The sequence below is a fragment of the Hetaerina americana genome, unplaced genomic scaffold (genome assembly GCF_022747635.1).
Source record: "Hetaerina americana unplaced genomic scaffold, ioHetAmer1.1.p SCAF_8, whole genome shotgun sequence".
In the NCBI taxonomy this organism is placed as follows: Eukaryota; Metazoa; Arthropoda; class Insecta; order Odonata; family Calopterygidae; genus Hetaerina; species Hetaerina americana.
Window position 1 is genome coordinate 18,841,691 of NW_027287427.1, and position 27,116 is coordinate 18,868,806.

The 27,116-nt window shown below is 40.5% G+C and overlaps 1 protein-coding gene across 1 annotated transcript in view; it reads left to right on the plus strand.

Moving 5' to 3' along the window:
- Positions 1-248: 248 nt before the first annotated feature.
- Positions 249-27,116, plus strand: part of LOC139697947 (uncharacterized) — a 63,941-nt gene continuing 37,073 nt past the window's right edge. Inside the window, exons 1-2 of the mRNA XM_071596805.1 lie at positions 249-291; positions 410-1,636. Coding sequence (XP_071452906.1) covers positions 1,340-1,636 — 297 coding nt within the window. The 5' untranslated portion in view covers positions 249-291; positions 410-1,339. The remainder of the gene's footprint in view (positions 292-409; positions 1,637-27,116) is intronic.

The following is a 27,116-nucleotide window of genomic DNA, read 5'->3' on the forward strand; positions in this document are numbered from 1 at the left end:
TCGCCCTCAGGGAGGGGAACGTGGGGGGGGGGAAGGTTGGAGAGTGAGACGGAGGGGCGGGTTGGAAGAGCGGGGGACGAAGGAGGGAGGCATCCTCAACCTCCATCCGCGCGCGCCCTACACGCCTCCCATCCTCCTCCTTCCCCTCTCCCCTACCGGCGCTTGCGCCCTCCCCTACCTTCCCCATAACCCACCGATACCCATTCTCCCCCATCGCTTTTAAGACCCCCGGGAGTCCGACTTTGATCCGCGTGACGAGAGGCCGCAAGGTCTTCGTATTCGTAATACGCGGTGCGTTCTCCCCGGTTGGTTCGTCGCCATCCGGTTGTGCGGGAGGGTGATCTGACCAAAAGGCACCCGATGGGGGAGGTGCGAGGGTGGGTGCTTCGATGGTTTATTCTTCCTCTAGGGCACAACTGTGATGTGCCGGCCACCTCGAGGGCCGGAGGTCGGAGTGACGACAAATAATTGCTGAGCGCGCTTTCGGCGGTCACCCACGACGCACGGCGTCCGCGATCTCTGTTGCCTCTCGTGCGTCTCCCGTCTGGAGAAATTGCTGCTGCAGGGGCACGGTGCACGCCGGGGCGGCCCTCGTCACGGCGTATGCCGCTCAGACCGCCGAGGCTTCCAGTGGTGGTGGAGAGACGCGACGCCGCTGGCCGAGGGGGGAACGGAATTTGGGACGCCCCGCGCGCCGGTGGCCCAAGTTAGACACGGAAGGTTCGTTCGTGTACCGGAAGAGTGTGAGAGGAAGATCGACTGTTGGATCATCCGGAAGACTGGAATACGCTTACCTCCCTCAGAATTGACGGGGAAATCATTAACTTCCCCCAATCACCCTCCAAACATTTCTGCCAGTAACGTGAGCTCGCCGAGTCTTAACGGTAGGGATTGACCTCCTCGCCTGCGTCTTCCTCTCTCCTTCATTTGCCGGATGTTTCAAGAAAATTGAAAACGTAAAAGCCAACTCTTACCCATCATGGACTCTTCTTCGCGTTCCGCCAGTGTTTTTGTGTCCTTTTAATAGCCACGTGGAATGAGTAGCAAGGAATAGGACGTGATCGCTGTTGTGAGGAAAGCAACGCCAGGAGAGTCGCAGTGTTCGTGTGAAAAAGAATTATACACGCGCATTGCTTATAGTGTCGTTTACCTCTTATTCATTTCAAATCTTCGAGACAAAAGAGAGATAGGGAGGAGGAATATTGAGGAGTGAAGTGGAATGTGTATTTATTTCTTTTCTAGGATCGTGTCCCCTTCTCCCCCTCTCCCATTTCCCCTCCCTTTGTTGTGCGTGTGCTGGTGTACTTAGTGCGCGGAGAGCCTTCACCTCCCGCTCGGGATGAGTGGAAGGTCTTCGCCGGTCCCTCCGGTGGGCGTGGCGGCCGCATTAAGGGGGGCCGAGGCTGAAGGTGGCTTCCCCGTGGGCCCGAGGGGCAGCGGGAGCACGGTGTACGAGGAGGGGTGTACGGAGGAGGACGTGGATGCGGGTTACCAGGTGGACGGCGAGGAGTCCGAGGACGGTGAGGAGGATGCGGCCGGTGGGAAGGGACCAGTGCCCCAGGGGGGGCATACCCAGGACGAATCTCCCGGCATCGGCAAGGGCTGGACGCTGTTCGTAGTCCTTTTCGTGTTCCAGGTAAAATGGGGAGGTGTGCGACAGTGGTGTTGCCGCCTGGCTCTCGCCGATGATGTCGAAAGAAATGCACGAAAATGATGACCGAATGGTCTTGAAGGATAACGGTCTTCCGTTTTGGTTGAGGCGAGACCCCGGTGACTGCCTTTCTCGATTTCCCTGCTCCAATCCGCCCTCTGAGGACCTTCTTTAGTCCTTTATATTCCGCCGTAAACACGTACCCCTCCACTTTATCACCTGCTTCACCAATCCCAGTTTTGTTCTTCCCGTGTGATCTTTTCCGTACGTTGCATCATTTCCTTCGGGCACCGCTTTGCATCGTGAAAAACGCCAATTTGATTGAGCTGCTCAAGTGGGGCGAGCTTATTCATCGGGGGGCGTGGGAGGAAATCTGTGCGAAAAGCTAAACCTTATATCCTCTGATAAATATTGTTTATGAATGTTTGGAATTCGGAATGTTGGAAACCACTCACTCAATGGTTCCTCGCCCGCTAGCCCGAAGGTCGGCTAACTAAGAAAGGAGGAAGATCGTGCTTGTCCTTATTAATTGTCTAATGTTATCTATGGTATAAGTGCTACTTCTTTAGGTTTCAGGTTGCGTTAATTGGGAAATGAGTGCATTTTTATTTGACCAATATATTTTAATCGATAGATATATGAGAATGAATTGTGGATGTTGACTGCTAAGTGTACGGAATTCCTGGCTCTCGAGACAACGATTGGATTTCTCTGAGTTGTCTGTGTTTTTCTGAACATGCGGCTGCCTTATTTGTCATTCACCAGAGTATTTGGGTGGAGAGCACACGAGTACAGTTAAATGGCCTCTCCTACCGTTGAAATTGTACTCATATCGCCAGAGGGATTCTTACCTTCAATTCATAATGGCACTCCACAGAGACGGCCACACTATCGGAACCTTTGAGAATCTTACCTGATAACGTAATTCAAAGTACGGTCACTATGATTCTAGCTGCAAGAGACTATAGGTAGTCATCGAGTTAAATAAATATGGGGTTTTATCAGCTAGTCTTGCAATTCCATCGGTGGTTAGTCAGCAGATTTCACGCAGTGTTTGAACTGGTGTGCAGGCAAGGCGTGACATTGGCCACGCTGGCATATATTAGAGAACCGAATTCTTATGAGAAAATAGAAGAAGAGTGTTGGCTTGCTCAATTTTTAACTTAACCAAGAGATCATTTTCATCCTTAATAAATTTAAATGTATTTTTTTAGAGTAATTCCTAACTATGCAATCAAATCCTCAACTAATTCAGACTACTTATGGTATTGTTTTCGTTTTGCGTTGAAAATACAACTAAATTCATACCAATTTCATTAGCACTAAAATAAAATGTAAAGCGGGAATTCCTTTCACACAGGATTGAATTTCTTTTGTGCGTGTGAATGTGGTTATGCCCACGGTAACAAGGAAACTGAAATAACTTATCTGGGAGAAAAGGAAAATATCAACCGTGGCATTTTAAATTAGTAATGAGGGTAAAAGGAACATCAATAAAGTCTAAAGGGTACTGTGGCTATAGAGTACTTTCTGTTTCTGAATTCAATTCTACTGTAATATTTCGGCATATTTCTTTGGCTTTTTTTTGTATAGTTATATCGCAAATTTTTTCATCAAATACCGTATTATAGAGGCATAATTAATTGGTAATTGTGTGGATAGTTAAATGAGGATATGCCTACATTTACATTTTAGTTACAGGAACTATAACTCCTCTAACTACATGAAAAGAGTCGTTTTCGTATAGTTACAGGAACCTATGACCGTATGATAGTATCCTTAGAATTCACCATATGATGGTATCCTTTGAGTCATATAAATATGATGATATATTTACAATTTGAGTCCATTTTACTGTCATACCTTACTTATCGCAATAAATTACTAAAAATTATCATTTATACTGTCTCATCCCTGAGTTTAAAATGTAGTTGGCATTGCTATTATGGATAGAATGTTTTTAAAATGGTAAGTGAATTAGGTGTTATTCTAAGGAAGTCGGAAATTCGTTTTCTTTTATTATTTCAAATTAAGTTGAAGTTATAAATGATGGATCTCTGTTAGCAGTAAATTTTATTGTTTTTGTTTCGATGCTTAATCCTGGAAATATGCAGTCGCTAAACCATTTTGCGGAAAGCATACCTAAGAGAAGTACCATGGGAGAAATATTATCACCCTGTTTTCAAATTCTAAAAGAATGCCATTGCATTGGTAGGATTCAAGTGCATTGAAAATTAGCAGTGAAGTCATTTTCAAAAAGTCTTCGCATATACACTTCGCGGATTAAAAAAGAAGCAATAGAAAACGCTGCCCCGTTAGTTGAGGCTAGGTTAGAAGCTTTTCTTCCTCTCTATCCTCCGTCTTCCACTTCTGGTTGGATTTCAATCGACACATTACGCTATCTCCACCTTTTTTATCTTTCCTCAGAAACCGAGAATGCCAACCGTGGGCCACTGATATTGCATTACTCATTTGCTGGGCATCTTTACAAATATCGATAAGCTTCGGGTGATAACAGAAATGGGTGGTCTGTCCCGAAGCCATGACAGGGTGCTCGTAAGTGTGGCACATGAACAAACGACTCTTCCGAAAGCAGTAAAGTCTGGAGGATTTCGCTCGGAAATTCCTCGTTTTCACCTTAAGGCAGAATTTAGGGCCCACACACCCACCTGAGCGCGCGGGCCTTCCCTCCCACGGGCCCTTCCGCCCACGAATTCTCTTGACATAAATATTTGACCTTCGCTCGGGTCGCTTCCTGCCTCATGGAAAGCAAGTTCTCCGGGCCGCGTGGGTTCATTTCGGACTTAATTTAGACGTCTCCTGGCTCAGTTCACGCGAATACATTTAAGAGATATCCACCCTGCCTGAAGTGCGAAAGTATTATGCATTTAAGGTCGGATGCTCTTCTAGTTCTACCTCGACGAAGATTCTTCACAAAAAATCGCACGAAAACGTCACGTGCGTTCATATTCATAATTAATGTCCATTCTGGTGAGTCTTAGTGCATACATCGAATTGTCTTATGTAGCAATGGAGAGGTTGATGTATATTTAATTTTAATTGAACGAAACGAAAGAATTCCATGACCGCTGATATCCATATAAACGGCACCATACGGCTTTCCTCTTTCTCGCATTTTCCTGAAAACTCAAAATTTCAGGAGCTAAACACATGAATTAGCGTTTTTCGTTATCGTGTTCATGCATCATGAGGCAGACCACGTGTGAATATTTCGAAGATAGATTTTGACCATTCATCGTAGTTGTATCATTGAAAATTCTTTTAAGCACTAGATAATGATTTCATTTTTATGCCAATTTTTTGTAATTAATTAATAATTTTCATAAATAGATTGGATTTTAAGCCACACCTAAATCGGATTTTATGTAATAAGTGGCTGAGTCATCTTAATCTTAAGGTCATGGTTTTCGACAAATCAATGGCTTTAACATAATACTTGTAAGACGTAGAAGTGACTAATTGACTTCACTTAATGCTTTCGGCAGTAATTTTCACTGATATGTATAAGGCAGGTTGATATGGAAGATGTGGAAGGAAAAAAGAAAGAAACTTACATCGAAACTCATGCAAATCATTTTGCATGAGCTCCACTTAATAATTATTTTCAGCCTCAGTCAAATTGCGGAAGAGTTACGGAGTAGTAATCGGAAGGTTAAATCTGTCGTTTCTCCCATGCCTTTTGAATATATGCGAAAAAAATATGGATGCTGGCTGTGGGTCAAGTATAATAAAATGGAATTAATATTCCAAAGCGTAAAACTGAGTTTTAAGATGTAGATATTTCATGTACTATCGGCAAAATAGCAAAATAAAATATTAATTGCCTCACATGGCGTTCCTGCGGTCTCCGATTGCGGCATAGGTCTCTCCAAGCTATTCTTAATACGCTCGCACTTAGTTCCGCCTTGCATCCCGCGGGGAAAACAGAATTGATAAAAGAAAAAATTGTCAAGGTCGGATGATTTCGCTTCGTTTACCTTCTTTGTTCAGGCTGAGGGACCGCGAGCCCTGGTGCTGGTGACTGCCCTCCCTAATTAACGCATAGGAAATTATTTAAATTGCGCGCTTTATGCACACCCTTAACGGATTACTGTGACTGATAAAGAAAGGGTGAGCGAAGAAATGGTACTTACCTCATATTGGGTAAAATCTTGCAAAAGTTCACGGAAAGAATTTAAGGGAAGCTCGTATGGAATGATGGAAATTTAAATTTGCGCGGTCGGTTGATATGAGAAGGAATTTAATATTTTGCTTGTGTCTTTTGAATTTTATTGTTTGAGTGTAAATGGCTGGGGAATTGATGTTAAGTCGGCGTTTATTTTTTATTGTTTCTTTTCTTTATCCTCGCCGCGTAAATTTTTGAGTTAATGATGCTTAAAACGATTTCGGTGGAACAGCAAAAGCTATACATCACATAATAAAATGAACCAAGCATTCAAAGTTATAATAAGTAGCCTTCCGTGTGGTAGGTTGTGGACGCTGAAGGCCTGGAAGCCATCAAATATTTATGAGAAGATATGAAAATTTTTGAGAACCATATAAATGAATGACCTTCATCCTACACCATTACCTTTTGCATCTCCTAATCGTTCCGCTCCCCTTCGTCGCGTCCCAAATGCCTTTTCCTTTCTCTCCTCTTTCCCCCGTGCCTAATAACACTCGTAGCATCCCTTCCATCACTTTCCAAATATGGCACGAGAGTGAAGTTATATTTGAAACCCGGCCACCATGCTCTATCGAGTCATTACCGGTGAACCGTCGGGCTATCAATTGACCCTCAATATTACCTCCAAAATATGCTCACCAGTAGATCGAGTTTACATGACGTATCACATTTAGCCGCGTCATATTTTTACTGCTCCATTTCAGGGCATTTTATGGCTATTATGTGTTAGCCAGACGTCAGTCGTCGTTCATCTTTGTGGTGAGGGGTTTTCCTTTCTCTCACGGAACTCCCCATCTTGAAGGAAGCAAGGGTCGTGCTATTTTAATATATCTGGGCAATTTAAAAATTCCCGCAAGTGCCAGGTACTCAGAAATTACTCTGGAGTGACTCTGTGGTCATTTAGTCAAGTGCAGTAAGTTTTAATATGTGTAATCAAGATGCATAATTCACATGAATGAAATGCCTTCAGGTTTTAAATATATAAGTATTTAAAGTGGTAGGCGACTATTCTAATCCTAAATTTCGATACTTCATATACACGCACTGACCCAATGTGTAATGGCATGTACTAAATAGTTAAATATCGTTGAAAAGAAGACCCGAGTAATTTATCTAGTGTAGAGATTATTAATATATTTCACTTAAAGCATTGAATGTCCCTGTTACTAAATTAGAAAAAATCTGAAATGTCAATTTATTATGATATCTAACAGAAGGTTAATATGCGATGTTATATTCCATTTCGTGATACGACGCATGACTCCGTAAGTTCAAGGAGGCTGGAGGGAAACTTAGTTTCCCAGGTGTTTTCCGTTTCTGGCACCTAGTAAATCACACACCCTCTCTCGGGGTTTCCAGGAGCAACTGCGATTGGAACCAGCGATCCTCTCCAGCAATTGAGTTAGTGCCGTAGCCATCTCATTCAGACCTCTTTGATTTTTGCATAAATTTTTCAAGAAACCGGAATCACATGAGAAGCAGTAAATTTAGAGCAAAAAAATTTTCATTCCACATAGTTTTCATTTTGAATTTCAGTTCGTTACCAGGTGTATGACACAAAATGAAAGCATTGTTTTGGTTTTATTTTCGTAAAATGAAATCTCTGGATACGACTCAACGACGATCAAGATAACTCCCTTGTTCTCGTGTTCTCTTCCCCCGATGGGCTGACTCGCACCTTAACGTCTTTAATTTCGACCGTTTTCGTCAGAATCGAAACATAAGGGAGGAAAACGCAGTTGTGGGCCATTGATTCTGGTTGTGAGATTTTAAAATTTTTATTGTTTAGAAATTAACCAAGTGCCGCTGAACACCTGGTTTACGTAACGTCAGGAGATGGAATTCGAAAAGGTTGAGAAATAAATATTCGTTTCGTGAAATCAAAGACGTACGTAATAGATTATACTCTACCGAAGATGATAACTACAAGAAATAAAAGAACACCAATCGAGCATTGACTGCACTGATAGATTGTTTCTTAATCTTTTGTTTCCTTTTGGAAAAATAACGGCCCTCTTCCATGAAAACATTCCATTAGAACATAAATTTATCGAGCATAGCACTTCCGCGCTGATTCCGAGGTCAAGATACTGCCAGTCAGTCAGCTGGTCAGTGCGCATGACTCTAAAAACTTTGTTCGTTTGCGGATAAGGACGACTTGGTTCAATGAGCCGAAGTCTCCGAGCTACGGTTCACTTATTTGGATCATATTTGTGTGAGGAAATCTCGAATTGGCCGCTTAACTTTTGTGCCCCTCCAACAAAATAAAACTCGTTATTTCCTTTCTATCAGTTTTCGCTAGATTATGATAAACTGAAACCGTAACCCACGATTAAAAAACAGCGAGGTAGTCAAGAGTGAAATGCCGTCGCATAACAAAAAAAATATTTTAACTGTCACTAATGTGTAAAGATTGAGCAGCCTTGCCCAATTCAAAAAATAGTCTAAGACTGTATCTTTTGGACATTAATAAGGGCAGTAGGGTAGATTGTGTTGTGAGCCAATTTTATTTATGATCTACTCTTTCTTGCATTTCTGACCGAAAGCCAATTGCCAATCGGTAATATATTCTATTAGACCTGGTGAAGTTTATTAAGCAAAGTTTATTAAGCATTGACCAACAGTATTGACGTTCCACGAATTATCAGGGACAGAAATGCAGACAAATCAAATATCTATTTTTAAGGGAAAGGAGTATGCTTTGGTGAGGTTCACTTTTGTTTCTACCTGAATTCATATTTGAAAAAGTATTTTATATTATATTCTTTAGGGTACTGAAAATCTCAACGCAGGAAAATATGGGAGTAAACGAATAGAAAATTTCACGGCCATTGCTATAAAGGCATTTCGAAATTTCCATTTATATTTTTCCATGTATTTAATCAAAAACATAAATTTAACCGCGAATTTGTATTACACATATCGATCCAAGGAAACGACCGCAAGTGAACTTATTTAGGTCGAGGAGAGGGCTGTGTTTGCAAAAAAAAATATCGTAATAAATATAGGAAATATTTTAAAGACTTCGAAAGCGAAAGATATATATCCCATAGTAATGATTGACGGAAAGGGGACGTACGTATCATTTAATTCGCTCTCTCGGTTGCAAAACACGAAGAAGATGCACGACCATACGACGTACACTGTACGCCTTGAGATAAACAAAGATGCCACGGAGAAACCGTTATATTAGAAAGACCATCTATTCACAGCATGCAACAGTGTGAGAATGGGATGGAAGCACACTGCGTCATCCCGGAGGAACCTTTGGAGATAGGTCGGGCGTTTGCTCAAGTCGCGAAACGTAGTTCCGTGAAGTTATTTACTCGGCTCAATCGCCGAGCGATAGTGAATCAACCGTTGATTAAATAGCCGCATGTATCGTGTGGGCCGAAGGCTATATCTGATGGCCATATGCCTCCTTCCCACTCAGGAATAGGGAAACGCCTTTTTATTTTACGGTAATTGGGTATCTCTCTCTCCCGACTTCATTTTGGGCCGAGGTTTTATTTCTCAGTCTTCTATTCTATGTTTTGCTTCCAGGCGATACTGCGTTGCACGGCAAATGATCGAGTTGAGCGATCAGGTAATTACCAGGATCTTCACTTAAAATAGAAACTTTCTATATTCGGGAAGAGCTGTGCTCGCGGTAACCCTTATTGTTCTGAATCTTAACGTGATCACATTTTTATGCCAAAATATCAAAAAACCGTAAGGATTGGTTTTGCTACAACATCATTAGTTATAGACCCGAGGTGTGGTTTTGATACGAGAGGATAGAGTTAACCCCCGGACTACACCTATGTAAGGTCAATGGAATGAGCACATTCAAGGGCGAGGGACCAGTTGCTTTCCTTCTATCACCACCCACGACTTTCTAGACACCAGAAAATCGCACCGCTTGGATTTTTAGATGGTGTCGTCGGAAGGTATCACCCGGGTAAAGCCTTTTGGACGCCCTGGTTTGGTTGTTAGCAGACTCGTGTCTCACCCAGAAGTTCTGGGTTCGATTCCTATTTGAATAGATTTGTTGATGGGGCCTTCATGGAGTGCGTGGAGCACTTAAAGCGAATACCTATGTATTTCGACTTTTGGCCGTTTTCTTCCGGAGGTCCTCCTTCATAAAACTGTTGTGGGTGAGATATTGGCCAAAAGGAAAGTACTCCTAGTGCCAATAAGTGAACACCATCGGACACTTCCTTCCGCTCCTCATTACTCTACCGCTGTCCTTACCCCTCGAAATAATTCCTTGTGGATTGGCTGCGAAATGACTCTTCTCGTATCAAATCCTCTGTACACCCCCGTCTTCTTTTTCCAGTGATGGTCACCTGGCTGATTGAAATATCGATATTCGAGTGCGTTTAGAGTGATTTTCCTCTTGGATAAATTAATGCACATCTTTTAGTCTTCTTCTTCATGGACGGATGACTTAATGGTTTCCCACCATTCTTACCCATGATGCGTACCTTTTCCAAATTACTTGACCAGCTCGATGACTAAAGTGACTAGGGCAATATTGATCCTCCCAATGCTAGAGTATTGGGAGAATCACCAAAAGTCCATTCCACTGCTCATCCCCAGCCTCTTGGTTCTCATTCTTATCGGCAAAACTTCGCCGGTCATTCGATTATCGACTGAAATAATAGCGATACGTTTCGAAATGACGTTACAATTCTGATTAAACACTGTATAACTGAAAATTTAATGTGACCCATGAAATTAATCGCGCGCTGTCATTCGAACTCGTTTATAAGTTATAAAAAGGTTGCCGTAGATGTAGGATGACCATTTTCTAAATTTAACGAATTTCTTGTTCTGCAAATCCAAGAGCGTGTCCATCCGCGATCGCGAGCGCGTTTTCGGTGCGCGTGCCCGCCTCCTAATCATGCGGCCCTAATGTAGATGTGGCATCTCGGCCAGCGGCGCCTAATCCTGCCAGCTTGGAATGATTCGGTAAGGATCTTCAAATTTTCTAGGAAACAGAATTCGTTCAGAGCCCTATTCTGGAACATAGGTGGACTGCTTAATTTTTCATTATAGCCCCTGACGTGGCGAATTCAGAGTGAAATTCGCCGTGCCATGGCAAATGCGTATTCGAAGTGAAGCATATAATTGTCCATATAGTGTCAACTCAGTAAGCTCGGATTCGTCTCACTTTCATTGCCGATTTAACGGTCGTGGCCATTGGCGACGGGGCTGTCCACCTATTAGGGGGCGGAATAATTTATTACTAATAATGCTCAAGTATTCAAGTAACCAAGGAATGAAATAAACGAAAATTCGACATGTAGAGAAAGAGTGCCTGTTTAACTGGGTAGTTTATGTACAATCGATGGCCTAAGAGAAGTTTAAGAAGCTAAGAATAAAATTTTAGCAAACAATTAGCATAGTTGCGATAAAAAAAATTAATATCACCCTTTCGTTCCCCAATTATATTAAATTTTCCGAATCCGGTGGCGGTTCCTGCCAATCCAAATGCAGCGGGCTCGATTCCCGTTTAGGTGGGTCTTCTCAAACTAGGACTCGAGGGTTTTTGTCTTTTTTGTTATTTTCTAGTTAAAAATCCGACGTTTAAACCTAAAAGGCGCTTTTCTGATGAATAGTAAATAAACCATATCTATTAAAAACTTGAAAAAATGGACAGTAAATGTCTCTGGTGAAATATGAGGGTGGTCTGAAAAGTTTCCCAACTAACGAAGGTACAAGATACTTTTTCTGAAATTTTCTGAGTCGGAAACTTTTCAGACCACCCATGTATATTGACGGGGCGGGGAGTAGAATGCAAGCATTCTCGCTGCAGAGGGATCTCACCCGGGCAAAGTTTTTGGGGTAAATGTTAATTTTAATGTGAATGGCTCAATGAAGGATCAAATGTCCTCCGGGTCAATAAGCTTCCCTGAGTCTGAGACATCATTAACCCAAACTAGATCAATTGCAGGAGTTGGGAATGCATTAAAACTCCTTGGGCGGTAATGGCATGGCTAACGGCCCTATGCCTTTTATATCTAAACTCATTCAATAGGCTATCCCGAAAAATTGAAGGAGTACGCCGAGGTCTTTTCAATAAATGTAATTTTGGCACATTCTTGCATGACTCGCAACCAAGATAGAAATGAGTAATGAAACCGCCGTTGTAGGAACTCAAATAGGCATTTTTTATTCAGATCATGTATCAGCATTTCCTTTTCTTTCCCAACCAATTCCTCGATGAAATTTATTAAATGGATTACAAATACATCGTATTGAGATCAAATTCCACCCGTCGGGAATATTCCACGTATCTAAAGAGGAAAGCGACAAAAAATATTACTCAACTTGATAAGTTCCCCGTGGGATTACTTTCTTTGTTAAGTGGAGTTCAGGGAAAAGTTGGAGATGGTAGGCTTTTCAGTTTTTTCAGTAAGAAAGACAAATGGTGAGGTGCCAGATATAGGGTTGTGAGGGAGAGAGGAAGTTGGTGTAGAAGATTCGAAGACGGAATAAAAGGTAGGAGATGTGGAAGAGATATATGGATGTCGAAGTCTGAGATAGATGGTAGAGTATCAAGAAAGTGGCGACGTGGGAGGAACGGGAGGGTAGTTTGAATAGCGTGAGCGAGCGGATACCTACCGTAAGGAGTGCGCTTCAATTTCCCTTCTAGCCCCTAATGGGTCTGTCTGAGACAGTTTGCTATTTTTCTAAGTCTACGGTAACGGGTAGGAGGCATTGACCTTGTGAATCGGTGTATTTAAATGAGGCAGATTACAAAAACTTTACGAGACGTCTTGCCAACGGAGTAGAAGACCTTGAATCTCTTGATTCGTAAAGTTAAAACTCGCCATTGAAGAAAACCTATTCCATCCTAAACCGTGCGGAACAGACGGTCGGTTTTTTTTCATTCACGCCCTCCCAACCGTGCTTAGCCTTCAGCGCTAGATTCTATGCGCCGAAGTTTTCCTTGCAAGTTACCTTGGTCTTGGGATAATACGTTCGTGACCCATGTCTTCCCGGCCGATAAAATTAACAAAATTTTAAATGTCGACGCTGTGCAGCCTTGATCATTACTTTAAATTGAATTTAATTTGCCGGAATGTTATTTATTAAGGGAGAATTCGTAAAGGAGATGTAATTTCATAAAATAGATTGGTTTTTCCTTTGGTTGCCTAAACTTAAACTTCCCTTTAAGAAATAGCAAGATATTAATGCTGCTTTCAAACCAGTTACAATTGAATTAGTAAAATGTTCCTTTTCAATAAAGTCGTTGTCCCAAGTACTTGTTCACTACGAAATTACCAGCCCTAAAGTAATTCAAGAGAAAAATAGCAGTTAAGAGATCCTATTGTGGAATGTTGCTGAAGCCTTAAGAAACACCTGGTTGGAAGGTGGCTTACGGTTAAGTCCCTCGTTAAGTCATGGCCGTAGGTAAGATGGGCGGGGGAAGAGAAGGAGTACAGAGACATTTTCCCGATAGAGTACAGTACAGAGTACCGCCGCTACCGTATGGTTCTTCATTTATTCACTATGGCAGGGTTCCAGAAATTCTTTCACATATATTATCCTATGAGTGCCATTAAAAACTTTCCAGCCCCATGTTTAAGGCATATCAATCCATTACAAATTAGTGTTAGCTGGAAACTGTCAATGAAATTCTCAAATAAGTTTTATAATAAAATTCAAAATTATACAATCTCACCAACTTAGTGCCCATGTATTATAAGGGTCAAAATTCATGAGAACACTGAATGTATGCACTTTCATGAAGTAGATATTACATTTCATTAATCAGCAGTAAATGTGACCTATTTTTTAAAATTCTCATAAAATCCAATCTAGAAAGTACTGAAAGCCTGGAAATATTTTATTGCTATCTGTGAGAATAATAAATTTCCGTTGTAGCATTGGTAGTAAAATCGTTGGATACGTGATGTTAAATCTTCTTCAGAGGAATCTAGCCGCAAAATTGAAAATTCTTAATGACATTTTAATAACCGTGATTATAATCCTATGTAAACATAATTATTTTTACTCATTGTTTTTCGTGCGATATTAAATACAACCATTGCTATTATTTTATCGATTTCAGCCAATATTTTTTCCTGTAAACCGATCACTTAATCTTCAAAAGAATACCCATTTCAGCATGCTTCTTTTGGCAGTAACTCACTGTTTTCCAGGACACTGTTTGTAATGACCTGGATAAACTTACTTCTCAGCGTACGATTAATGCATTTTGTATGCATGCGATTGTGAGACCCTCCAACTATATACTCAGATATATGCTGCTGAAGGTTTTGAAAAACTACCATGAATGCATCGCACGGGGTTAAAATGTTGACTATCCAAATGTACAGCATCATATAAGTTGAAAAGAAAACAAACAGCCTATTCAAAGAAAATGCTTCTTTCAATTCTAGTAATTTGGGCGTAAAATAAGTGATCCTGGTGACAATTTTTAAGTCCGGTAAAAGTCAATTTAATGATGAAAGCTAAACGTTCTTTACCTCGTTAGCGTTGAAGAACGTACACTTTGAAATGCATATGAAAACAAATGGATAACAATTGTTATATGAACATATTTCCGAGTTGATAATGTCTATTGGGTTTTCATTTACCGTAATTCTTTTGGTACATTGATCGGACGATGAATTGAAATTATTGGAAACTCCACGAAAAAGAATATATTCGAAAGAAATCGAAATACATTCGAAATCTCACGAATCTTTTCCCTGGTATGACGATATAATGATTTCGGAAACATGAAACTCTGCAGATGACCAGGTCAAACGGACTCCACTTCATTCGATTCCGCCGCGGCCATCTGCCTTGAATGGCGGCTCACCAAAGCCCTCTAAACGCCGAGATTCGGGATGTGACACACGTCAAACTGTCTCCTTGTCCAGACATCAGAGTGAGGTACTAGTTAAGGTATTCCATTCGACAATAACTCCAATAAGTAATGAATATGTTCTTTCACCGGAGAAGTGTCATCCCATGTCACTGGGAATTAGTCCACTCGATCATTTTTTGGTTTCACAAGAGGCCGGAAACAATAAATGAGGCATAGCCGTATTTAAACGCACCCCCTCGCAAATTGAGCGCGCATTGCTTTGCTACGTGACGTGAAAGCCAAGCAGTCGGCCATCTAAACAAACCGGGCACACACAAGAGAGAGAGCCTTTTATCTTATCAGTTAGCTGAGGACGGGAGAAGGGGATGAAAGGAGGGGGGGGAGGGGACTGAGTTGATGGCAGGGGGAGCCAACGGGGATCCCACGACACCTCTTCCGTCCAATCGCAAACAGCGGCCTCTTTTGCATTCTATTTAGGTCGAAGAAACTTGTCAGCGCCCTATGTCCGCGTGAACAAATAAATGGCTCTTGTTTACATGTGTAGGCCGGAAAATTACTCTGAGGTTGATTACGGGTATCAGGTGTCCCTGAAACTGCTCGTGGGTGATTTATGGAACAGTTGCCTCACTCTGGAAAAAATTGGGGGAAGAAGCAACGAGTCAAAGAGCACAGAAATGTTTCCCTTCATATTTTAAAGGTCATCAGATTTTATTAGACTAAATCTCGACATCTTCTATTTTCTGTCGATAATTACAGAACCGAATCCCGTTTGAAACTAATATTTCGGTCCATTTTTCAAATATTTAATCCCATAGAGCTTCAAATAAAGAATCGGCGAGCAAATTAATCTTGATATTGCAAAACAATTTGTCTTTAGGATGAGGAAGATAGTCATTACAACCTATTAATGAGGTTATGGAAGATGTTTAAAAGTATATACGCACATGTATTTTATTAAATAACATCCGGCCATTCATGCTACTATTGCTTGAAGTGCAGCAGCAAAACTCTATAATCGTGCAGGAGTATGGTAATGCCTACTTGTTTTTTAGCTAGCACTGAATGAGTAAAGCCACTTGTGAAGACATTACAGCAATTCTAGGTTGAATTTTATCACGTTTGACTCATCGAGCGTAGCAATGGTGCTGAAATGATCGTGGCCGTGGCGCGAGGTATTCCAGTGACGTTACTGCGTCAAGTTGTCCATATGTGAACATCTCCGCATTCCCATCTACGCTAATCCAAGCACCTCCACCTTTAGGTCCTTGAAGTAGCAGGGGTGCGATAAAAAAAGATACAATTGCTCCATAGCATTCCATTTCACAACTACCCATCTTCCTTTCAACTTCTAGAGGACAATCGCTTGCATGCCTTGGTTTGATCAAGTGGTCGCGAGCTATCATTCATTCCCTAGCGCTGAAAAACTGAAGGGCTGCATATCCCGTCATGTGCGTGGCGGGGAAGGAAGAGGAAACGGATGAGGTAACTCGTGTGTGCGTCCTTCAGTTTCACTCCATGGTGAATTATTCTTGCTTTTCGAATTCCCACCTTGCACATAAAAGAAGTAGATTTCTTTCACCGACCGTTATGTTCGAGGGTGATGGAAGAGAAAATGAGTTATCACAGATTTAATCCAGTGAAGAAACACTTCAGTTATTAGTTTTTTAATATCCTATGCAATATCTCGAGTAAAGTAATTATAAAATGAAAACTTTCGGGCGAAGTTGAATAAAATCTTTTATAAAGTATGTTGCTCCTCAAGATGGATAAAATGCAGTTAATCCCAGACGTGGTAATTACACGAGTGAATGTAATTTAGGAAATATACAATCTCCTACTCGGCTGAAAATCACGCGTATTTGTTATTCAAGTGGACTTCCGACCCTAAGCATTTCGCATTGAAGCCATATTTTTGGAATTTTCTTCCCTCCGTTCCTTCAGAAATTGAACTTTTCAGTTAAGAAAGTGCAGTCATTGCGATTCATAAATGCAGGGGAGAAAGATAGTCGGAGAAGAATCGGAAATCTCATTTTAATCAACACTTTAGCCTAATGTCATTTCATTGCTTGTAGCAATTTTAGAGGATTAAATGTCTCATTCAGAAGCATTGATAATACGAAGGGGAATATGTAAAAACTAATTCTTATTTTCAAAAAGTTGGTAAAGTAATGAATTTCCGTACACCATTTTTTTAATATTATTTTTTTTAACCAAGAGGAATGCATATGTTCGCTTTAGAGTTCGTAAAAATATCTTGAAACTTTGTAATGTAAAAATAACTTACTGAGAAGTACTCTCAAATGAAAAGCACAGCCGCTATATAGTAAAATTTATTCGTCTGTCTGTGGAAAGCCATAGAAGAGTAGCATATTTCCTTTGAGTGAATCAAATTTTTGCTCCTGCTTCAAAAACAGTCTTGTTATGTTAATACATTACCATGTAACCACTATATTGACAAAGATTTATGATTGAATAGTTTGGTTGTAAAATGGCATACGGTAGCTTGACGGAGAATATAACCAGTACAAGCTAGTCAAAGAAAGAATATGCACGAATGTAAAATATTTTTCCAAGTACTTATTAATTCACTGTGGCTTTAATTTACTTAAGTGAATGTGAACTGCAGTAATCACTACGTAGCTAGTCGACGAAGGTTGTTCTAAAAATATCCCAGTGATGCTCGGCTACCTTAATGGCGAGAGTTTGGGAACATTTCCTCATTAGAGTTAATTTTTCCCAATAGTTCTGCTCCAGATTCTCTGCTCGGAGTGAAATTGGCAATGATTTTATTACAGGTTCATTGAGAAATAAATAAGAGGTACGCGAAAGGGTTGATACATACAAGGTGAGTTTCATATACTGCGTTATTTTTATCGAGTAATATTTAACACTTGTTTAAAATTTCATCCCATTGCTCAATATAAACGTGGAAGTTTTTTGCTATAGCAGGTTAGAATTATTGTTTACATTCAGGAAAAGCAAATCTCTTAGTTATATCACGGATAATGTTAATTTTATGAACTATTTATCTGCATGAAATTATATTTTTGCTGGTAGAGGGAGCGTTTCATTGAGGAAAAGAAGAAAATACTCGTAAACATTCAAGTGAAGCGATTAATTAATAAGGCAAGAGAACGTTGGTGGAAATAACAGTACGAGGATATGGAGGTCTATAGAGAGAGGACGAAATGGCTGTGCTATACATGAAGGTGATAGGACTGTCAGGAAATAAGAAAGGAAAATCAATTAATCATATTGGTGATGTAAAGGTAGAATAGTAATTGGAGAAGATGAGTTTCTGAAAAGGTGGGAAGGACATAAAGAGGAAATCAGTCATAAGGACGGTAGTCGGAAACTTTCCAGATAACCCTCGTAGACTCTAGAAAATCAAAAATCCTTGAAATACCGCGAGTTTTCGAAAATGCTTTTCAAACGGTTTGGGCGCTTTATTTCGAATTCTCTCCAAGTAATTACTGTGGCCACTTAATAACAGTAATAAATTGCCTCAGATACGGTACAGTGACGTGAGACTATTTATTGACTACTCGTTGGAAGGTATTGATTTTTTTGGTTCAGCCCTCCTGGCAACGACCTCGGTGCAATGACTAAGAAACTTTTCCCCAATCCTCCGGAATCGTAACAGATTTGGAAAAAGTACCTCAGATTCCTTAAATAAACCATGAAATATGTTTCTAATTCCTTCATTTTAAAATCACCACATTAATTTAACCAAAGTGAAGCATTCAATTACTATGTGTGTGTGTGTGTAAAGGTTTTATGATATTCTTACGGAAAATATTAAAACTCAATATTCGTTGAGATAAACTATTTTCTGATAACTATGCCAGAATTTCAACTCTATTCTTGAGACAATTCCAATTTATTTCATACATTAAGGCTCTCACAAAAAATTGATTGAATTGGAGGGCAGATGGATATTCCACAACGAATTCTTGTTGAGAACGTTTATGTTTCAATTTGATGTCATTTTTAAGCAAAAGTCACGAAGAATTACTTTCCATGCTAATCTTATAAGTAATAACAGTAAAAATATCAGCATAAAAATTAGTTCAATATGTATCTTGAGAATACTCTAGAAAATCTCTTTTCTGATTGTTCTTAATAGCTGATAGTTTTATCTCCTTTGATGAGGCTTTCCTACTCATTTGTAGCCACGAAATCATCTCATCTCCTGATTTTCAATATCATAAATATATAAAAGACCCGCGATCGCCTAATCGAAGAACTTGCCTGACATTTCTTTTCTTTCCCTCTATCCCGATGAAATCAACGCCTTTTTCGTGAGCATAATGTTTGGATTTAAGTGGGTAAAAATCAGTCAGAATCATTGATGATTCGATCCTTCTCATGCTGGCATAGATGTTTTAGGAAATGGTTTTTACTTTGGGCTCAACCTCAAGGCTTATGTGATTCGTAAATAAGCCATTAATGTCGCGTTTATATTTCTTCGAGGATCATTTTGGAGATACGAAAAACAGCGCACATATTTGAAAGTCTACACTGGAACATATGAGCAAAGCAAAGAGTCATAAATGGATTATAAAGGAATGTTCCCATTTGATTACGTCGAAATATCATGTAGACTACGATGAGAAAATGGAAGGATTTAAATCGAGAACACTTTCTTAGAGAGATAATAATTTGTGTAGCGTAATTTTTCCAGAAGGTTTCCTGTTGGAGAATCGTTCTTTGGAAGGGAAATTTATATTTTTGATTCTTCTTCACCTTTAGCACCAGCTCATTTTGGGTGTCATAATTCAGGTATTGGAACAAAAATATTATAATATTAAAAAAATAAGAGTTTAATTTGCACCAAACAGCATTTCACCCGATTACATGAGATGACAGTCAAATTATATGGTAAGTGGAAAAGTGCATTATTATTTGCTTCCAATCGACCTCCGTCCTTTATCAATCTGGTTAATTGTTTTTCGAATAAGGCACTAAGCTCGGGTAATGCTTCGGTTATTTGAAACTAACTGAAAAACTTAAATCGCCGCTCAAAAACTTACCTGTCCCTATTCTTTTATACTTATTAATTTAATGTAGAAGTTAATGAGGGCTTGAAGAATTATCTGCAAAATTCCATTTTATACGTCTGTTAAAATAGTTCATCCCTTGAAAATATGATTCCGATATGCGATACGACTGCATGGAATAAAAAATTCGGAGTTGATGCGTTGTTGTTGTTAGATAAGGAAGTGAGGAAAAACGGCAATTTTTTTATCTGTATCTCATTTCGGTCGTATAGTGAGATCGGAAGTGTGGCACTCATGATAATTCTTTGGTGTGTTAAATTAATCATTAATTTGTAAATTCATAATTAATACACGCCTGATTATTCTAATCTAGACATATATGTAAATTTAATCGCAATCTCAAACTTTGAAAGGGTTATCTGCGGATGGATTATTTTAAATAAATTCTCTCACTTAACGCTCACACACAAAACCAATCGCATTCATTTTTATTTTATATCTATACTTAAGTATTTTTCACCGCAATGACCAAAAACGAAGTCATGCGTCTTGATAACAAATAGAAAATTACGCTTAATGACAGAGTTTTGTTGATTATATCATATTTACGCGGTTGGATGTGGACAGGTAGTATTAGACTTCAGTTTACCCTCATGTAACTACAACCAGGGCAACTGTAACCAGGGCTTCTCAAACTTTTTTCCCCTATAATCTAGTTGTAAAATAGTTTTAACATCTACAAGCCCGCGTCGCTAAAATTAATTAATCGATCAGTTCGCGTAATTAAAGCAAACATTTAAGAGACGAGAGACACCCCGTCGTCTCCCGCACTTTCCCTCAGAGCGTCCCCCAGGGGTGGCGCAGGCCCCCCTCCCCTCCGGTGCTGAGAATCCCTGATTCGCACTGAGTCATGCTCTCCCCCTATGGTTGACGAGGTGAAATCCGAAGCACATGAGACTTCCATTAAACTTTAGGAACGGTCAATCTCCGATCGCGAGTAATTTCCGGAATCCAATTTTCGTCGCCCTCCCGGACCAAGGCCTTCCACCGCCGGCGTTAAGTTTCTGGGAGTCGAGAGGAGTGGGTAGGTGCGGGGGGATGGCCGGTGCTCTTTCTCGTCATTCGATCTCCCGCTCCGCCGTCGCCCCCAGGGGGCAAACGTGGGTGCACAACTGTCGCCCACTCAGTAGATTTGCCTCCGGATCCCGAAAGGAGTGGACTTCCTGTGGGAACGCGCGTGGTGAATTGGTGTGCGCGAGAAATAACATCCAATTGCTTAGCTTTCTGAATCCAACTAGTGCTTTGGATTGTTCTTGCTATGGTTTGGTAATAAACACATTTGGAATTGCATAAAATCATTTATTCTAGTCCAATCTAATCGTGTAAATTAAAATAATTATGCGATCCCTAAAGCGTCGTTTAGAGTTTTTTTCCTCTATATTTTGAGCGTTAGTGATTTCAAAAAGTAACTTTTCATAGTTATTTTCAGTTTTTCTCAAGAGAGGAGGCAGTGGGAGTTTTAATGTATTTCCTAAAATGTTATGATTTCCTGTAAGAATTAAATTATATTCGCCGATTTTAACATGTTAAAATAGATGCGGCTATAAAAAGGTGATGGTGTGATTGTTTTGCTTGAAACGGCCGCAGTTATGTTAAATGAAATTTTTTTTCCGTAGAAAAAAATCTAGCCTAACACGAATTCAAATTTATTAGTGGCAATTAATTGTACTCCTGAATACGAATCCACGGATTGAGGTATTATTCTTTAAATAAAATTGAATGACTCTACGGTTGCGCCTGAAATATAGAAAACCGACGCTTTAAACCCGATGAGTATTTTGTTATTTTTCAGTCATAAACGTATCATACTGGGCTTTTTACCTTTGAAAGTTTTTAAAGGTATGTGAAAATATGTGCTTTCGCGAAAGTCTCGGGGTCGAAAAATCCTCTTCACAATGATGTCAGTGCCTGTGTAAACCGAGCTATTCTTGGCTTGAGGTAATGTTTACATTTTCTCCGTCGGTCCGCGATTACGTCGTGTTTCCGCCACCTCGACTGAGTGGCGGATGAGGCCCATGCGCCCATTGGCGAACGAGTGAGTGAGTCCTGGAAAGGGCAGCGCGCATCGAACAAAAAAAACGAGGAAATCGACGTAGATTGCGTGCAATTTCGAGTGCCCGAGCATAATTTTCGCACGAGGCTCGATGAGCAACTTCCTCTCATCTTCAGGGATTCCTGAATTAGTTCTTGGAACGACCTCTTATTTTACCGCAATTTATTGTGACCTCATGCTTAAGCTTACAGTTCACACGTGGTTTTCAGCCATCGGTTTTCTTTGATGCGCTGAAAGTGTGACGAAAAAGGAAATAATTTCGAGTGAGTTGTTTCTTTCTACGGGGAGTAATGAGAGCTCAAATCTTCTATAGTTTCGGCTTGCTCCTCTCTCATGTTTTTCCATTTGCTTATAAAATGCCCTGCCAGTTCTAGAAATTGTAAAACATCTGTTTCGTTTCGGAGGTGGATCCGAGGTAGGGGAAAAGAAGATATTTTCCACATCCGATGGACCGTGGAAAAATCAGTAGTCATTTTCTATGGTTCTGAATAGTTCTTTGCATAATGAAGAACTCACGATAGTGTAAATTAATAATTTTTTGTATATTCCGTTTGAAAATAACAAGTTTGATCCGTTTTCAGGTGATGAAACAATTAATTTATCTTAAGAGTGCTTAGCCAGTTAAGCTATCCTCTTACCCTTTTTTGGGGTTTTAAAGAAACAAGATGTTGCCTTGGCAGCTTAACTGGCTAAAGCAATCGGTCGGAAATCGAGGGATCCAGGTTCGAATCCCGGTCAAGGTGAATGGTTTTTACACTGAAATTGTTATTTTGATTGGAATTAAGGGAGGAAAATATGTAGGGTGAAGGATCAATTTAGTGGAATTAACTAACATTGGTTTCCAGGATATTTCTTCTCATGCTATAAAGTGATTTATAGTGCAGCAATGTGTATGGTCCATCGAAAACCTAACCTAACCCTGTGGACCACTGCTATCAATTATAAAATGCATTTTCAGCAATGGCTGGATATAAGCACATTGTTTCGTCGATGAATGGACATCGTTAAGGAAATATTTGGTTTTGTTGTTCATTTTAATTTCTGACTTCCTTTTTACTTTTCTTAGCCAAGGCAAGATAGTTTTCCCTGTGATGAAAATTGAATGAAACTTCCATTAGTTTGAATTTTCATTGCATGTACGAAAAAACTTCCACCATTACAATGGTCCCTTCATTATTGTCCCTACACACTGCATCCGGCGTTTTTGTTTCGTCAATTACGTCATAAAACAACGTTCAACCTGTTGGTATATATTATAAAATCTCTTTATCGCAGTATATCGTAAGGATTCAATAGCAGGCTACTTACCTTTCTGTAACCGACTTTAGATAAGTCAATGCCTTTTACCGCAACATCTCAACCACACATATATTTGTCGTTTCCAGAATACCATAATTTCGTGAATGCCCTCTTAACCATCGGAAGTTTAATTTATTGAAAGATTTCAATTGTTGTGTTTCTATGAGTATTCTTAAAACAGGAGCTTTATCTTTTGTCACAACTTTTTGTGCGGATTGTCTGCTTTTCCTGTCAAGTGTACTCGTTCGGACATCAGTCAGGGATCTTGGTTTTCTTTTCACTAAATTTGCACATGATTCGGTCATTAAAGTAAACAATTTCCACAATAAAGACATTTATGAAAAAGAAAATAGTTTTGCAAAAACATGCCTCGTTCCTAACCCAACGTGAGCATACGTTGCAATGTAAGCACAGGTGGTAGAGTTCGATAACTTGACTGCAGAAATGAAAAAGTTGAAAGTCTACCTTGTGAACTATTGGAGTCCACTTGTATGTTCGTGCGGAAGCGTTCGACTTTCTTTCACGTACTTTGGCATTTGCACAAGTCATTTTGACGTAGGTACCTTCCTAGCACGCAAGGTAATGGCCTGCGAGAAAGGTAATTTTAAAGTTTAACAAAGAAAGGATACACTTGAACTAGTGGAAGAGTTTTGCAGTTTAAGAAACACTATCACGTGCGATGAAAGAAGTAATAGAGAAAGAGAGTAGCTTACGTGGAGAACACTTCCAATCAAAAGAAGTAGATACTTGGAAAAAAATATGCTAGCCATGTTCAGGAATTTATTTTTCAAAATTGGGAATTTTATTTTCCTGCTACAACTACGTGAAATTCAAAGAGACACATGCTGTTACAGTAATTTAAACGGATTCGTCGACTAATATGCATTAAAATGCACCAATTTCAAAGCGTAAAAATCGTCATCCCGGGCAATGATTTTTAAACTTTGAAATTGGTGCATTTGCATACAACTGTGTGTCGAAGGCGATCGCAGCAGCACAAACATCAACATTATAAGCAATGGAAATGTGATACTGCAGAATAATGATGAAAATGAAATGAGTACACTGAGTAATTAATGAAGTGCTGCGAAGATCAGGTGAAGGGAAACTGATGGCGGGCACTTACATGAGGAAGAGTGGGGTGGAATGGGCATATCCTGAGTCACGATAGTTAACTGAAGACCGTAAATGAATAGGAGGAAAGAATTTTAGTTAATGGTCAACGTCGAGGTCGTCAGGTAACAAAATCACATGGAAAGCTGCCACAAACCAATCCTTGAATTGATAGCCCATGACGATCACTTGAACCATCATCATGTGTAAGCGCCATTTTAGGCTTCTACCTGATTTTATCTGAAAGCCTGCAATTCCTTAGTGTTTGGAAAGGGTTGGCTTTGGTGGTTTGCGTTATGGGGAGGAGAGTGTCGGTTTGCATGGGGATTAGATGTGAGTCCTGTTCCGAAGGGTGAGTAATTACTATAGGATGCCCAGCAATACAGAAACATGCGCGTCACTCTGAAGATCGGCCCTAATGATATATTCATAACCGCGCTCGGACCGGATTTGAGTATTACACTTATATATCCTCAGCGTCGCGAACTGAGTTCACGTGTAGGTTTACGATTTGAAGCAAGGGCGTTAAAACTTTTTGGGTTAATCTCCAGGATGCCGAAAACCGGGTTCCCTCAAATCAGATCCACGGGCTCCTTCGAGATCGGTTAGTTGGAATGGACTCGAGTTCAGAGAGCGCATCTCTTGCATTCCCCAATTCTCGGGACTCAGGGGCACATGGCACGCACTCCTCTCCGTCAACCCCCTTCCCCCCCGCACCGAAAGGGCGTTGAATTCGGGGGCAATTACGGGCACGCGAGGGGAGCAGCCCTCTCCCGCGCGTCGTGCCAGCCCTCCCTCCATCTGTCAGTTCACGCGGCACGACCTCGCACGCAGCAGGCCGCACCCCCCTTCCCACCCTCCGCCTGCTACCACGGACGGAACGTGGAGCTGGCGCCGCCTCTTGCTGTGGTACACACAGGGATGTATATCCGATCGCTGAGGTGCGGCGGGCCGAGTTACGACGTTCGTGCCTTCACCTCGGGGTGTTGAACCCCTGCCATACGAATATCAATAATCATTTAGCATGCCATAATCATTTAGCATGCCATAATCACGCAAGTTACCTAGAGAAGCTTGAAACCTCATGATCTATGATCATTATTGTGCAATATATGTAATAGTTTTCACAGACATGCCATGGAAAAAGAACTTTTCACTACAGTCATATGCGCTCGCTACCTATTTACCAAAAATGCGTAAGAGTCCAGGAAATGAGGTTAATTCTTGAAACCTTCCCTAGCATGGAAAAGGAACTTTTCATTGCAAAACATATGTTCCAGCAATTCATGAGATTCCATGAAAAAATATCAATTCTTTAAACCTTCCCTGATTTTCGCCTGAATAGTTACATTTCCTGGAAAATTAATTTTTACTATATTTAGTCTTTAATGGCGTATTAAGTCAGAAGGGTAGAGTCTTTGGCTACTTATCGGAGGCTCTGAGTGACACCCTCAGCTTCACCAAAGTTGTGTGATTTTTTTGAGTAGGTATCAGATTTTCCTGAGAAAGCGGGGAGGAAGCCATGCGACACAGGGAAAGGAAATGTCACCCTCTGTCCTGGTGTGTGAATTCACACTTCGGAGGGCTGACATTGAATACGACGTGACCTATCAAACAAATCTTCGGATTGATTACTGGGGTTGGTTGGCTTAGTATAGAGGATCAATAAAAGTAAACACTGAGAGGACAAAACTGACACTCTTTAGCTGTCACTATTTATCTCTCCTTTATGATGTAGGAATCTGGGATTTGGGTTCAAGAAGCGTCGAACTCTCTCCCAAGATGGATGTCTCTAACGCTGCGTAATACGTTTTTTATCGCCCCTCTTCCGGATTATGTGCGTACTTTTGTCGATAGGTCGTAACGTGGCGACTCGCCTCATGAGTTGATAAGGAACGGGAAGGATTAAGAAAGAGCTTTTGCTTGTGGTGAGTTTTCGAGGTCAATATGACGGATGTAATTTCCTAAGTGAAAGGTGGAAAAAAGTTGTTAATATAAGAGTAATTAGCCCAAGAGATGAAAGACTAGCGCGAGGATGTCATCACGGTAGTGCGAGAAGGCGAGGCAGTCTGCCTCAATCCGCGGGTCACTTAAAATATCCCCTGAACCTAATGTAGGGATCACGAAATCATGATTGTCGATTTCTATATAATTTTCAAACCGGTGTACAAATTAGTTCACGACCGATTCGAGCTCCTTAGCTCTTGAAATATGCATTCATCCGCTCCAAGTTTGGTAGGTCCAAACAAAACTGTTGTAGAGTTTATATAGCTTTTTTGTTCTTTCACTGGTCGTTGGATTGGAATGTACGTCAGTTATTCGTCGTCAATTGATGTTCGTCAGTTTCTTGCGGCTTGAATTATTTCAGTATTAATAAATGACGAAGGTTATCTACAAAGGTTTTCCGAACGATACGAGTATCCCTCTCAATTTTTTCAAGTTGCATGAATTTTTATGTCCATGTTATCTACTCTTAAACAAGCAGGTCATATGACTCGAAACTCATAACTAAAAAAATGCTCATTACGAGATTTTTCCGTTTCCTCTCATTTTATTTGGAGTAAACGTCTTGATTTTCTCGGTAAGCAGAGAACATTTTCACATGATGAGATTATTTTTAGAACGTCTTTTTCACTTGTCAGCAAATGCTGACATACGCTGAAATGCTGGCCTTATTCATGCACTTTCGGCCTTCACGACAAATGGCAGAATTTCTGCGTGCGAATTAGTAAAACCTATGTCAGACTTAGCAAGTATGAGTTATTCCATAATTGCTACATGCATACTCTTAATGTGTGAAAGATAGCGTATCCAATTACTACGCGAGCTAACATTCCTAACTTTGGGTAACTTCTTTAGCAGGCACTTTCTTTGATTTTCCCCTGCATGGATTATGTCCTAGTCGCGCAGTATTTTTGGTACGGCAG